A 15,617-nucleotide genomic window follows, 5' to 3' on the forward strand; every position below is an offset into this window, starting at 1 on the left:
ATATATAGAAACATTGTTCGACATGGATAATATGCAATAAGCTTTCGATATATTTTAATTAACTGAAAAAGCAGAAACATCATTATTTATGACAATACCTCCGCCATTTTGGTATTAAATTTTTTTTGCAATTATATTGAAAAGGGGCAAAACAAATACCGTAATATATGTAATTACATTATTTCGTCACAGTAGCATTTGGAATATATTTAAAAATTCACATAAAAATTGTATACAACGTAAATAAGTATGATATAACGAAGTAGTATATTATAATTTTGGTTGAGATTATAGAATAATAATACATATATAATATCTTCAACTTGATTTGTGCCTTCGCCATTTTTTCATATATATTAATTTATTATAATATTGCCTTATTATATTTTTGATAAATATGGTAGTGTCTTAGCAATAGCAGATATGTTCTATATATGTAAATTTGAAAGCGAATTATTTAAAAATTGCTGAAAAATACTTTACAGAAATATTCAAAATGTATAAAAATGTTAAAAGTACATTCACCATATTGTCGTTACTTTGTGTAATTTATAGGGTAAGTAAAAATAAATTTGAAGCTTTCATGTGATAAAATATATTAAATGGTCGTCCCATATTAAAGGGGGTATATTTCAATTATAAATAAAACAAATATTATATATAAATATTTTCATTGTATTACCATTACTGATAAAAAAGCTAGTCTGATATATACCAAAATAATTACATTATGTAATAATAGTCTTAATACTTCTAGAATACTTTTTAAATACTATGATATATAAATTAATACTATTTGTTTTTTTTACTTATGGGGAAGTATTAAAGACATCTTTTAATGACTATTTAGTGAAATAAATAATAAATAAACACACCACTATAAAAATATAACAAAGAATACTGACCTATACTAATTTTACTACAACATAAGGAGATTTGACTTTATATTCTAAATTACGTTTAATGAACTACTATAAAATTAAACGTGTAATTTAAAAGATTTGCTTACAATTATTATTATCCCCACATAACATCACATATCCTGATAACAATGTTATTTTAGGCCATATTGGGTAAAATACATTTATAAATTATCAATAAACTATATACCATCACTAACACATTCTTTTCACAATATCAATATATGCATTTTTTCCACAAACATTATTCTGCAACATCAATATCTCAAAAGAGTAGTAACAATTTAAATCTACTTAGCAACTGCATTTATGAGCTGGAGATGTAGCTGCTAAAGTAGCCTCGTTAGGATCTTTACACATCCCTCTATGACCGGGTAACATAGCCATATCAACAGCTGTTTCCATTCGCACCATTACTTTCTCTAATAATGTCTCAACTGCTCTGGACACATTTTGCCCAGTAGCTGCTGATGTTTCTAAGTATGGAAGACTAAAAATTAAGTTGTTTTTATGATATCACTCACATAATATTTAATATTAATACCCATTAGTTTCTGCAAATTCTCTAGCCCTCCATTCTGTAACTATTCTGCGTTCCTCCAAATCAGCTTTATTCCCACATAATACTATATCAGGTGTTTCACAATAAGCATGTACCTAAAAAACATACTTAGTAATAATTTTTTTAAAACTGTGCTAAACAAATTAACAACACCACTAAGTAAACAAAAAAAAATTCAAAAAGGTGCAAAAAATATAAGTGCAAAGCATACGGTGAGTGTACACAGGAAAATCTTTCGATTAATAGCATCATACCCTAAGTTGCTCTATCCAATTACGAATTTCAAGAAATGAATGTTCATTAGTTAAATCGAAGAGCAGTAAAAATCCCATAGCATCTCTATAAAATGCCGTGGTTAGACTGCGGAATCTAGGCAAACAATTACAAAATTATGAGTTTGTTGTTCTAAATTATCCTAATATTTTAAGGCAACCACTAGAATATATGTTAAACAATTTTAGATATATCAATGAAAAATACCTTTCTTGTCCTGCTGTATCCCACAACTGTAGATTTACTCGATAATTACGTCCTTTTGACTGGTATATCTTCAAATATATTATTTCATATGGTACATTACTATGAATGAAACAAAATTCTTACCATTCGCTTTTCACGAAAATCAATACCAACTGTTGAAATAAATCTTGAGTTGAATGTGCCATCTGTATACTGGTATAAAAAACTCGTTTTCCCAACTCCAGAATCTCCAAGAGCAAGAAATTTTATCAAATAATCGTAGTCCATTCTAACAGCGATAATAATTAATAATCGTTTTGCTGTATATTGGGTTTAAAATACCTTAACAGAGATGTAATCGCGTTATTAGTAACTCATTTAGTCTAAAATTGATCCACACAGCTTCAGGATTCCGCTAAACTTCGTTAAAAGCCCTATAGAAAAGCCGTGTTTTCCATTCAAACCACCTGTCAGATTTGAATATCAACAGGAAGAGCCGCAAAACTTATCAAACATAAATTTGGCAACGCTGTATAATTCGAGAAATGTAAGGAAATAATTGAATATAAATACAAGCCCCTGCATATTTTAATAAAGTGCGTTAGGTTGGGGCAATGATTATTATAAAAGTACTAAAGCAATATAATAATAATTCATTTTGCAATCAAAGCGGTAATATCATTTATTATTGATGTTTTTTTATATGCATCTGTTAATTATTATTTAGCAAGGAACAATATAATGATTGCAATAATATATTAATGACTTTTACCTGAAATACCTTAAATTTATTTGCAACGTTGTCAAAATTTCGTCTAAAAATAGATTTGTAGAATTGGGTTATTGATCGATAATAGTCAGAACCGTATTTAGAAGCTACAAAACGTTCACTTACATGAATTTTTAAAATAAAATTACTTTAAAATATTTTGTGCATTAAAAATCATTACTAAGATAAAATGGTTAAGATTACTTGCGTAAAATGATAGCAAAATTACTATATTATATTTTAATGTATTGTAAGTAGATTCAGTGTAAATGTTTTGTTCTCATTATTGCATTTCTTGTTTTTGATAAGTATATATGTGTTGGCCAAACCTGAAATATGTTTATCAATATGTGATACTGATTGACGTACGAAAGTATCTTTTAACAACACAATAAAAATAAGACAATAATAAAAAATCCCTTCGCCATTTTGCCATCAAAATTATTTTCTCCTTTTATTTATAATCACACATATCTGGGATGTCTGTCGTGAAAGAACGTTTAAAATATATAGAACAAAAACAACAGAATTTTAAAAATATTTATTTTAAAATTTAACGAATGAAAGGATTATTTTGTAATAAGTATATATGTGTTGGTAAAATAGTTTTCGATGTGTGCAAATTTATTTACATTTGGTTATTATGTAGCTTCTAGAGTAGGTTTACAACAATTTGCCTAAATTATTGTTGCTTCGTTCAAGCATTGACTAAATTGATCTAAATCTAATTTGGTGCGGATTATCACTTAACATATTATGGCTAATGTTGGGCTTAATGTTAATGTTGGTTGTTAAACCCAGCATACTTGATTTAAATCGAAATCTATAGTGTACAAGATCTGTAAATAACTATAGATTAGCTTCAATGTTTAACACGTCACTGAAGTCGTTTTAAAGCTACAGGCAAATAGATGAAATACTGACTTTAAAGTTTAAAAAATGCCGAACTCGTTTTGTAGCATCATGTAGCAACATGTAGGGGTTTTTACGTTTTTTAAACTTTAAATAGTTCACGTTGAGTTAAGTAAACAGTAAATTATCAATAATTAATTATATACATATATTTCTAAAGCCGATATTTGATAATATATACAATATATATCACTTAAACTCGGATCTAGAGACAAACTTTTAATACAAATCAGTAAGATAATATATTTGATATTTTTTGGACACTTCCTCTTAAAGTATTATTAGAAATAAGTTTTTTAACACTTTGCAATGGTCACTCTTCTCTTTTTTGTTTTAGAGTCATGTATCAATTGTTTTTTGACTAAGGTACTTCAATTGTTTAATTATTTATTACACTAAAATGTTAAACAGATATCGTTAGGGAGATGCTGCACATTCAGAAATTTAAAACGAAAAAACTTTGGGTATCACCAAAGTTCCCGAACACTGTCTGAGTGTTTTTAAATCTAATATAACTTTGAAATATATTCCTTTATTATCATTAATAGTAATTTCTGTAAGACAAGTGCATTGTATTTATAATACAGATAAAAATCGGAGCTTCTAATGTAATTATCAGTAATTCAGCATCAGTTACAACGATTGCTTTCTACTGTTAAATTGGTTCAAATAAGCAACATAGCTCATCAGTCAATCATCACAGATTTTGCTCTATACGTGCTCAAGGCATATATGATACAAATACCTTTGATAATAATTCCAACGAAAGGGGTAGCTAATTTACAAATTGGTTTAAACATTTATATGTGATTCCTGTCTATTGCCTATTTTATTATTGAATTAAGTTAATTAAAATGAGATATCTCATATAAGTAACTGCTATATTAATACCTTTTATTATTTAATGTTTTACTTCTTTAGAAGTAAAAATGTTACCCTTATTTAGTTTGATATCACAGCAACAATCTGAAATATCTCGTTTTAATAACATTGGAATGTAAAATACAAATTAAACCTACAAATAAAAAACAATAACCGTAATTACTAAAATTAAAATGTGTAGTTGTATTTTATTTATTAACTAAGCGCTACACAAGTAATATAATGAGTTCTCTAAATCAGGTACACACAAAAGATTACTTGAAATCACAGAAGGTGGTGTCAAATACCACTAAATACTTGTTAAATCTTTATCCAGTAACTATTCCACACATTCAAGTTTGTTTTATTTTCATAAACAATGTAAATATTTTGAAATTAATTGAGTAACATAACCAATTTTCTTTAAACAAGGTGTAATTTTAGTTGCATAACAGTATATGTAACTGATAAAGATTTAATAACAATATTTAGCACGTATAACTTAACTTTAAAGATATAATCAAAATATTTGCTAAATCTTCATCCAGTAACTATTTAAATATTTTATTATTAAATCGTCAAAATATTGATAAAGATCGAACAAACACAATCAAATCTAGGTAAATAACTCAATATCAATCTTATAAACTATAATGACAGCACATTTGAAGCGTAAAAGGTATTATATCGAGGGTTTTTACATATATATCTTCATTTACATTTATGTTGTTAAATTTCTTAAAACTATAAAAAGTAGGTATCTAGATAAATATTTTCTTATTGCTTTACAGGAAATTTGAGAATTTGATTAGCTATAAAAAAATTATATTCTAAGCAGAGTTAGTTAATAACATAATACGTAGAATTTAGACAACAAGTAACAACGTATATTTATTAATTTTTTTCTGCGGATTTTCTATGTACGCTCTTAATGTTTTAAAAAAATTTTACTCCCTATATTTATTTTATTTATAAATTCTTGATATCATTTGTTTTATTATTAAAAATAAATTATTTTAACGTTTTAATGATTCAATATTACGCCTTTTAAACATATTTGTCATAAAATAATATACATAAAAATATATCTTTGTTATTAAAAAAAAAACTAATGATATTTAATTTGAATCAATGTCACTACTAAACATATTTGAAGGTCGATAAAACAGACATTGTTTTTGATATAACGCTTTTAATATAGGTTTAAAAAGGTCGATAAAAGAAACATTTTTGCAACAGACAATATAATGCTTCTAATAAATGTTAAAAATAGAGAGCTATTACCTCCAGACTCTTTAAAATATTCAATATGATTGAAAAATACATTTATTTTTGTTACATAGGGGTAATAGTATCGAACGTATTAAATCTTCAGAGTAAATTATAGTTTACTAACTTCAAACAAAGGTTTTTTTACTTAAGCACTTCTAAATATCGATTAGATCGACTTATATAAATATAAGTTCAGAGTAATTTAAAACATTCATTGTAGCAGTAATACGTTGCAATTTATCCCGTTATTCGTTAAATTTGTAGAATATAATCTAAAATATTTGTTTTTTACATATAAATTGACTTATTTAATATAATTATACTGTATAGGTTGGTATTTTAGGTTGTTTTCTACAATAAATGAGTTAAATTACTTTATACGAACGTCCTTATTTGTTACATTCTAATATTTGAAAGCTTTTGGTAGGTATAAACGATTTAAATATAAATAACATTTATAAAACGACCAGTATTTCAAAAAATATATACAGTGCTTCAATGGTTACCCATTTTGCGAACATTCTCTTGCATGAAACCGTTTCGAAATAATTAATAATTTAATTTTACACTAGGTTTAAGTACACTGTAGCATAATCACTGAGATTTCACTTGATATGTACTTAGTTCAGTTCCAGGCAACACAATCGAGTACATAAAACGTCCATACTTCCATCTCCATACGGTGTGCTTGTTTATTCGTGCGCATTTGTGAAGCTCTTATAGTGATAAAAGAAGAAGATGAGAAAGACAGCGAAGGCTGTGGGAAAGGTGATGCGAGCTATGACGTCGATAGTCTTCGCTACCCTGATGGGATGTGGCGGTTCTTTTTTTCTCACCTGCAACACAGCAGCCTATTCAAGGTAGAATTATTATTTGTGATTTAAGACTAATATGTAAGCATGCACTAAACACTTATCAATTAAAACACAGGCCTTGTTTTATATGCGTTTTGTAATTTACAATATTCATTCAGAGAAATTGGAACAAATCAATGGGTTGTTCCATGGAGTAGTGGTTATTTCTTGAAAATCCTAATCAGTATTCGGTAAACTTCGGTAGTTTCCGCCTGATTTTACGATGTTGCCATTTACAAGCAATCGAGAAGTAGAATCCAATGAACTAAAACAGCAATTTTGAATTTTTCCTGGTGTTGGTAGTAGTTTTGATTTATAAGGTTAATTTTTTTTTGTTTAGCGGATAAATCATCGATTTGTCAATTAGGGATGTTGAAAAGATATCGATATTTATTTTCATATTTTTGGCCGATATGTTTTTGACCGATATATCCGATTAAAAATCAAATATGTGTATAAAGGGTTATATAACTTAGAGATAATATATAAACTTAAAATAAGAGATAGTAAACTTGGTTAAATTTGAACCAGAGTTTCAAGTGAAATCTTATATTAATTTGTGAATTTGAAAATATATATTAAACTCTTTTTACAAGAACTATAATTTTGGTCTGTTATTGTAATGTCTATATATTGATAAATAATTACATATAGTGTATTCAAACTTATTTTGTACAAACGTCATGTAAATTTGTGACGTCAAAACGTCGCGATGTTGCCGCGTCAACTCTGAGTTTTAATTCAGTTTGGCTTTGATATACAACAAAATTCCAACCTAAATAAAATAATTGAATAAAAATATTATGAAATAAAATTTATTTTAACATTATAGTACATTTAAAAATTACAGTTAGTTATGCAGCCACAATAGTTTATAGGTTAGAATTATAACCTCAATTACTAATGCTTTCAAGAATTTTGCATAGGTCTGACAACCGGACGCCTTTTTACAGGCTCATTTGTTTACGCGTTTGAACTAATCAGACAGCATTGTGTCTCTTTTTAACCAGAATAAAATAAGAAGGAAAATATTCTGAAACGAATTGACAAATTGCGGCAGGCAATACATTAAACATCTTGATGACTTACGTACAAAAAAACTGAATAGACTATATTGTTTTATTTTCTCATTTTTGCTTTTCAAAATTATTTTAAAATTAACGATGTTTATAAAAGGTTCTTCATATTACATTTTTTTATTTTATAGAAGATAAAATATCTACCAACGAATTTTCACTTAAGTCTCAACAGAAATACTAAGTTAACTTGTAAATGCAACAAAATTAATTCTACTTATGTTATATACTTCAAATGTTGGTATAATTTTTAACAACTGGCAACGTTGCAAATTAAATGTGCGTGCGCGGTGTTTCTCCAGAACTATATTTGCTATTTTTTGCTCTTATTGTAATTGTATCAAAATTGAAATTATATACTAACTACGTCATCTTTACTATTACGTATGATCTTTATGTTTTGATGGGATGAATAAATAAAATGTTCAATAGTTTCTATATTTTATCATAAATTTCTACCAGTCCTGTCTGATATAGACCCAGTGTAGATTACCGGTTTTTCTAACAGATGTCGCTAGGATGCAATGTTATGTTTTGACAGGTATGTCATTTTATTTTACTGATATTAAAATTTTTAAGCTATACATGTTATATTTTGCGAAAGTAACACCGTCATAGATTTATATCTCTTTGAAATGTTTGAAAAAATTTCGTGCCTGAAAACGTGCATTGGCGGCACGAATAGCTTTTATTATGTAATCGAAGGAAAATAGCCACTGAAGGTCATTGTTTGCCGATAGTAACTTATGGTAGGCATGTTCTAACCTCAAAAACGTGTGAGGCGTGGTTTCGAAAATTGAAAAGCCGTGATTTTGATGTGCAAGACAGAGAACTCCAAAGTTTGAAGATGCGAAACTGAATGAATGAAGACCCAACCCAAATCCAAAAACAATTGGCAGAAGCGTAAAATATGGCCCAAGAAACTATTTGAAATCGATTACAAGCAATGGGGAAAATCCAAAAGATGGGAAGATGGGTTTTACATCTATTGAATGACAGGCATATGGATAATCTAAAAATCGTCTGTGAAATGCCGCTTCGAAGGTATGATCGGAAGTAATTTTTGCATCGAATAGTGACGAGTGAAGTCCAAATCGTTTTGGTCTCAAGACAGTGCTCTGTATTTTGGGAGACCAGAGTGGCGTGGTATATTACGAACTATTGAAACCTGGCGAAACAGTTAATAGTGATCGCTACCCACACCAAATGATCAATTTGAACCATGCATTGTTCGAAGAACGTCAAGAATGGGCCCGAAGGTAGGGTAAAGTGATTTTACAGCATGATAATCTGCCGTCTCTTGATGCAAGACCGGTCAAATAAGCGTTGAAAGCACTTGGATGGGACGGGACATATTATCGAACCCGCCGCACTATCCAGACCTTACCCCGTCCGACGAAGGAGTTAGAAATGAAAGATAGGCAATATATATAGAATCAAATGGGTAATAGATGGAATAAATAAAGTTTTCCATTTTCTTGAAAATGATGTTTTTTTCTACAAATTATTATTGACTTTCCGGGAGACCTGGTAAATAAAATACCAGTAAATTTTCAGAGCAAAGTTCTAAACAAGAACCCAGATATTATACGAATCTATGTCTATATATCTATATGGATCTACACTGAGGAGATATAAGGAGAGACGCCACTGTTGTGTTAATGTGAGAGACAGACTTAAAAGTATCCAATCATTTTGATCTTGTGCTGCAGTGAACTGAGGAATTTAACAGAAAAAACAGCAATGTTAATAATATGAACATTATTACTAGTGTTGGGAACTATCCAATGAAATCGACTATCGGCTGTTTAGTAATTAACCACTTTTTACTATCGACTGTTTCAGTTGATATTTTTGGTTCGACTGATTTTATTACTTTTTACCAGTGACTGTTTCAGTCGACTGTTTTCGGTCTCTATTTTCGGTCAGACTGATTTTGACTGTTCCAGTCGTGTACTTTTAGTTACTATTTTTGGTTCTACTAGTTTCATTCGACACGTTCTAGCTCTGTCGTCCTAGCCGCGACCTTGACAAAAATGTACCCATTTTATGCTTACATAGATTTATTTATAATATATATAGTTTTATGATTTTTTTGGTAGTTTGCTTGTAAATAACAATATATTGTATATTAATATAGCAGCATTTTGGAACGATATTTTTCAATATAATAGTAAAATATTATAAATAGTAAAATATTTTTGACTGTTTTTATGGCAATAATATATTTCGATTACTCTCTCGAGATTTAAACACTATTTCCGTTCAATAATAAATAAAGCATTTTTTTAATTTAAAAAGTTCTAGTAGTTATTGTGTGATTACTTTTAATTATGTCATAAAATGGTTTTTTTCCTATGATTAGGTATATGTTTCATTTTTATTTACTATAAATACGGTTATTGTACATCTTTAGTTTTTAGGTTTTGTTTAAGTTCTATTGTGTTATCTATATTTATCAACTATGATAATTTTCAAGTAATATATTAATATTACTTGAAAATAGAAATTAACATATTCAAATACGATAAAACATTTGTGGAGTATTAGTCCATTTCATAGAAAAATTCCAATCCTTTCTACAGATCCACGGAACATTCAAATATAAAAGTAATTCTACTTCGTTTAAAATTAAATTATTAATTGCATGTTAATAGTATTCAGTAATTTTTTTTCCTTTTCTTTTTTAAAGTTGGTACGTGAAGGAATATGTACATCTCCGTCTCGCTTATACTACCGTTGGAAAGTATAAGCACATATAAAATTAACTGCTCCAAGCAATTGTCTCCGTCCTTTTCTCTCTCACATTTTATACAGGAAAGGATTCGTACATCTACTTATAATATCACAAATTGAATAAAACTGCCGAATCGTGCATTTGACTGAACATAGTAATTACTATAGTAGCTAGTTTTTTGACTATCGACTGTTTCGACTGTTTTCAGTCGATAGTTCCCAACGCTTATTATTACTATATAGTCTAAGTAGGGTTCTCTCGTATATACTGAGATTTTAAGTTTTTGTAAAAACCAATTGTAGGCTAGTCCGCAACAACTAGTAACAAAGTATTAACAATAAATTTTCTTTTTGGTTTTCTACGAACTTACACAACAATCCCCATAGATGGTAATATCTTATTCTTTCAGGACACAAAACTAAAACTATTTGCTTGTCATATTGTTATAAATGTCATGGTGTATAGATGATGAAGAGTTTACAACAAATACATGCATTATCAATACATATTGGGATGCATACGAATACAAACATTTACCTCCGCTGGACATCCATTATTTGTGTGACTGCAAGGATTTGGTCCACAACTAGGGCACGTCACTATTTCGTTGGCCACCGTGGTAGAGTCCCGCTTCTTATCACCCTGAATTAGTAAAAATATATAAAGATTAAACATGTTTCAGGCAACGGATAAGTATTTGGATTATTGACTTGACGATATAACCCAAAACTTTGTAACCAAGTAAACTTATATTGTGTATGAATGTTTACTAATTAAAACAGTATAATATTAAGACAGTTATTTTCATAATAATTGAAAATAGATTTGTAATATGTTTTATTGAAACACATTTAGTAGAAATAAAGTTACGAAAATATTTCTTAAACTAAACGAAACATACCAAATAAAATCATTTTTACATCTTTAGACTAAAATTATATTGAAAACTTGACTAAATCATCATAAGCTATGTTATTTGGTTGACAAGAATGTAATTTCGCAACAAAATCCCTCTATATTACGTTTTAGTTACGTGAAAGTTAAGAGAAAAATGAGCCAACAGCTAAAATGTTTCTGTAGATCTATAACATTTTTTTGTGGGATATATGTTATTTGTAAACAATTATAAACTTATTGTTTTTATAAAAATATAATTTATTTTCTAGTTTGGGTTGTGAAATATTATGATTTGGTTTTTAACTCAAAACTTTCTTGGTTAAGATTGCCCAGCTTTCTTTTATCGGATTTAAATTCTAACTGAGACAAGTATCTTTGGGTTTCTGATGATGTTTGCCCCTTAATAAGTGGTTACATTCATTCGATCACTATATATCTCTCTCCAATGTTGCCCCTTCAAGACATGTTTTTGATGATTTGTGATATTTAACACTGTCATACTGTGTTGCTTACTTCCTTATAATACCAGCATAATAGTTTAAGTTAAATTAGTTCACCACTATTAATAAAGGTGCTTCAATAGACAACATTTTTATTAAATTAGCTCGTGTTTTTATAGATGAAAATTTAGTGAATTGTTTCTTCTCGTTATTATTTTTCATTCTACATTGTTATATCACCATCATCATCATCATCATCATTAATCCACATCTAAATCTACACTATACAGTTTATAAGTAATGTTGGCTAATGGCTTTTGACTTTTTTCATAGCTTCTCAAACCAATTATTATTTGTTTTTGAATGTTATCACGAGGTAGTTCACAAATATCGGGAATTTAATTCGAAACACTCTTTAAATGAAATTCAAATTGTGAAGCTCAAATTTTTTTGTTGAACTTGGTTGAATCTTTGAAAATATTAAGAATGGTTTTGGGATATTTTTCTTTGAAATTTAGTAGAAAATCTATACCTAAACATAAAAACTATTAAAAAAATGACAATTAGACTGAACTTAAATGACTTTTTTTCAGCTTTTTCACTATGCCTACTCACATAATATTGATCCTCGTCGATTTTTTCACCAAAAATGCAACTCACGTCAATCCATCATCGTCCTATTTTCTTGGTTCAACTGGGAAAATTGGGAACACCCTGTCAGTTTTAAGGATTATTCGACAAACCAAAATTAACAATTGATTCAAAGCCAAAAAAATCGGAATAAATACATTGAATCCATGGAAGATTATTATGGAGGGAAAGAAATAGATTTAAAAAAATAACTAGCACAGTTATCTTTTATTTTAAAACATCTACAAAACGAAAATTCTGTTCAGATATTCACAACCTTCAGTGAATGTTATTGTAGCATTACATTGAACTCTGAAACTTTTAGTTATTAGAACATGAGGAAGTTTATTCAACCACAAAATATATTACACCAGGTATACTGAAATATATGTCTACTGAGAATCTTCTAAAGAAAATAAAACAATTAAGATTAAAATTCAGCTTTTTTTGTTAATTATTCTGCATAGCTCCGATACTTGCTGGATACTGTTACAGAACATTCGAATATTTGTCAAAGGATGAACAAATTCCTATTAGATTTCTGTGGTAAAATCTATTTTTTGGATGCAAGACACAGTGCGAACATAAAAAGACATGGGTTCGGATTATAGAAAGTATTGTGTGGTATAGCGAAGAATATTGGAAGTCCTGATGAACCCACAGTAAGTATTGGTTGAAAATTATTGGAATATTGACTATCGTTCAGGAATAGTACACTTTGAGATAACAATGGAACGTAGGCATAAGATAATCAAATTTTATATCACATTACATGTAAATATTATCAGTATATAGATTGAGTAAGATCAAACCAAACCAAACCAATTTATCATCATATATACATTTCTATTTTGTAAAAGTTTTTATAATAATATAATATATAATAATAATGATAAACCAAAGTTACTTTCTTGTCAACTTAATGACTGTCTATAATATATTAAGGAAATTATTTTTTTTCACATTTTAAACTGTTTTGTATCGACATAATAACTATACTGTTTCAAGGAATAAATATCAATTTAAGTTTACTTGTATTACAGGATATGTATGCAACATGATATAATAAACAAGAAGACTGGCAAAATATTATATTTTACACAAAATACCACATGATAACCTAGTATGATTAAACTCTACTTGGGATATATCGAATGAGTTAATATATAAAACCAAGAATGACTTATTAGTTGTAGGAATTTATTCTACTCGATTTTAGAGATTGCTATGTTAATCACTGCTACTGATTCTTGTTATTTCACTTAACTAACTTACTAGATTATGATTAAAAGGACTTTCACAGAATGTGGAAAAATATTCTTGTTGTGCAGTCTCCTGATGAAACAATCAACAATTAATTAAGACACTAATAAATCGCTTCATATATTTCATACTTTTTGTGTAAATTATGACCAATAACTAAGTTACGAACGTTAACATGTCAAAGCTAAAGCAGGTTATTAGCGTTGAGATAAGAAGCTGACTGCTGGAAGGCTATTTAAGCTTGTCTAAACTAAAAATGGTAATGGAAAAATCATGTTTCTAATATGGTCTCGGCAGAACTAATGTTCTAATCGATAAGTTTACACAGATATCAGATGAAAACTTACGGCACTGTAGGCTTCCTTCAGCGTGTGTGTGTTTCATCAAAAATATATAGTTTGTCAATAAATTTACTCACTACAATGTGAAATGATGAAAGAGTATGACTGATTGATTGATTCTAAAACACTTTTAACACGTTTTTTTCTTGTAAATTGTTGTATTGTCTAATAATGTATTGTAAATTTAAATGAATTATATTTTTTTCGATGATTTCATAGTAATTATTGGGTTATTAAAATGGATGGAATATCTTTTTCAGTTAAATTACTTTTTTAAAATATTATGCTATCGGGTCTTGATATAGCTGCATAACAGTACCGCCAGGATCAAAAAGGAAAACATATCCTTTTTGATTTTTGATTTGATCCTTTTTGAAGGAAAAAATAACATTGATTGTAAATTGAAATTAAACGAAAGGGTATATCACATCATACACGAAAATTTGGGTATGAGAAAGCTCTGTACAAAGTGGGTGCCGCGCGAGATCACTTTTGACCAAAAACAACGACGAATTGATGATTCGGAGCAGTGTTTGAGGATCATCAAGCGTAATAAACCCGAGTTTTTGCGTTGATATGTGACAATGGATGAAACATGGCTCCATAATTTCACTCCGAAGTCTAATCGACAGTCATCCGAGTGGACTGCACACGATGCTCGAAAGCGTGAGAAAACGCGACTACTTTAAAACGTTACGTTACTACCTTAAAAAGGAAGGACCATCAACAGCGACTATTGCATAGCGTCATTGAACGGTTTGAAGGACGAAATCGTCGGAAAACGGCCGCATTTGAAGAAAAAGAAAGTGCTGCTTCACCAACACATTGCACCGTGTCACAAATCAGTCAAAATGATGGCAAAAATTAATGAATTGGGCTTCGAATTGCTTCCTCATCCACCGTATTCTCCAGATCTACCCCCCAGCGACTATTTCCTGTTCTCATATCTCAAAAGAATGCTCGCTGGGAAGAAAATTCGTCGAATGAAGAGGTGATCACCGAAACTGAGGCCTATTTTAAAGTAAAGGACAAATCGTACTACAAAAATGGTATGGAAAAGTTGGAGGGATCGCTATAATCAGTGTAATTGTGTATAGTAAGATGTGTATTAACGTATATTTTTATTCGACTAATTTTATTCCACGTTATTAAGCTACTATATGTTTTGTATCAAGGATATTGCCATAATTTCTGTTCTGTCGATAGTATCATCTGAAGCAATCTTATTCTTATACATCTTATTCTTATCTGTCCAGTATTAATCTTGTATATATATACAACACTATACATACAAGGTGTCTCAAAAGAACTGCATGAAAGTTTAATTTATCCTAAGATGAAAGTATTGTACTGTAATAAACTTATTTTTGTTTCATTGGATTTTCCATATGTTTATGTACTATTGTATTAAGTTTCGACTCTATTCTAACTCATTTTATTATGTATTTAGGATATAAAACAAACGTAGCTGTTTCGGCTGCGTATATTATGCTAAAGGTCCATTTTATTGTTATTTATTGTGGTTTTGTTAAATTTATGTGATTTAATAAAATTATCACAATATTTTCTGCAGTTTTTGCAAAAAACTCTTTTGTGCCACGGTGTATTGTGTTATATTTAGCGT

General features: G+C 28.9%; 2 protein-coding genes across 26 annotated transcripts in view; both read right to left on the reverse strand.

Annotated features, from left to right (window-relative positions):
• Positions 1-1,067: 1,067 nt before the first annotated feature.
• Rab27 (RAS oncogene family member Rab27) lies at positions 1,068-2,423 on the reverse strand. Its single transcript, XM_076396939.1, has 6 exons — positions 2,284-2,423; positions 2,086-2,230; positions 1,963-2,030; positions 1,737-1,851; positions 1,465-1,577; positions 1,068-1,410 (listed from the first exon to the last, which is right to left on the reverse strand). Exons 2-6 carry the CDS (start codon positions 2,227-2,229, stop codon positions 1,215-1,217), a joined length of 636 nt encoding a protein of 211 aa, XP_076253054.1. The 5' UTR covers position 2,230; positions 2,284-2,423; the 3' UTR covers positions 1,068-1,214.
• A 2,244-nt stretch (positions 2,424-4,667) lies between these two features.
• Positions 4,668-15,617, reverse strand: part of pHCl-1 (pH-sensitive chloride channel 1) — a 210,879-nt gene continuing 199,929 nt past the window's right edge. For 8 of the 25 annotated variants that reach the window (XM_076396920.1, XM_076396917.1, XM_076396919.1 and 5 more), the window contains 3 exons: positions 13,665-13,724; positions 10,960-11,064; positions 4,668-6,606 (listed from right to left, as the gene is read on the reverse strand). In XM_076396920.1, the coding sequence (XP_076253035.1) occupies positions 6,448-6,606; positions 10,960-11,064; positions 13,665-13,724 (324 nt within the window). In that variant the 3' untranslated portion in view covers positions 4,668-6,447. Of the gene's footprint in view, positions 6,607-10,959; positions 11,065-13,664; positions 13,725-13,999; positions 14,015-15,617 lie in introns of all 25 variants that reach the window. The other 17 variants (XM_076396928.1, XM_076396930.1, XM_076396927.1 and 14 more) reach the window with 5 other exon arrangements.

The sequence above is a fragment of the Rhynchophorus ferrugineus genome, unplaced genomic scaffold (genome assembly GCF_030347505.1).
Source record: "Rhynchophorus ferrugineus isolate W39M unplaced genomic scaffold, kcgeb_rfMv2 rfM2, whole genome shotgun sequence".
In the NCBI taxonomy this organism is placed as follows: Eukaryota; Metazoa; Arthropoda; class Insecta; order Coleoptera; family Curculionidae; genus Rhynchophorus; species Rhynchophorus ferrugineus.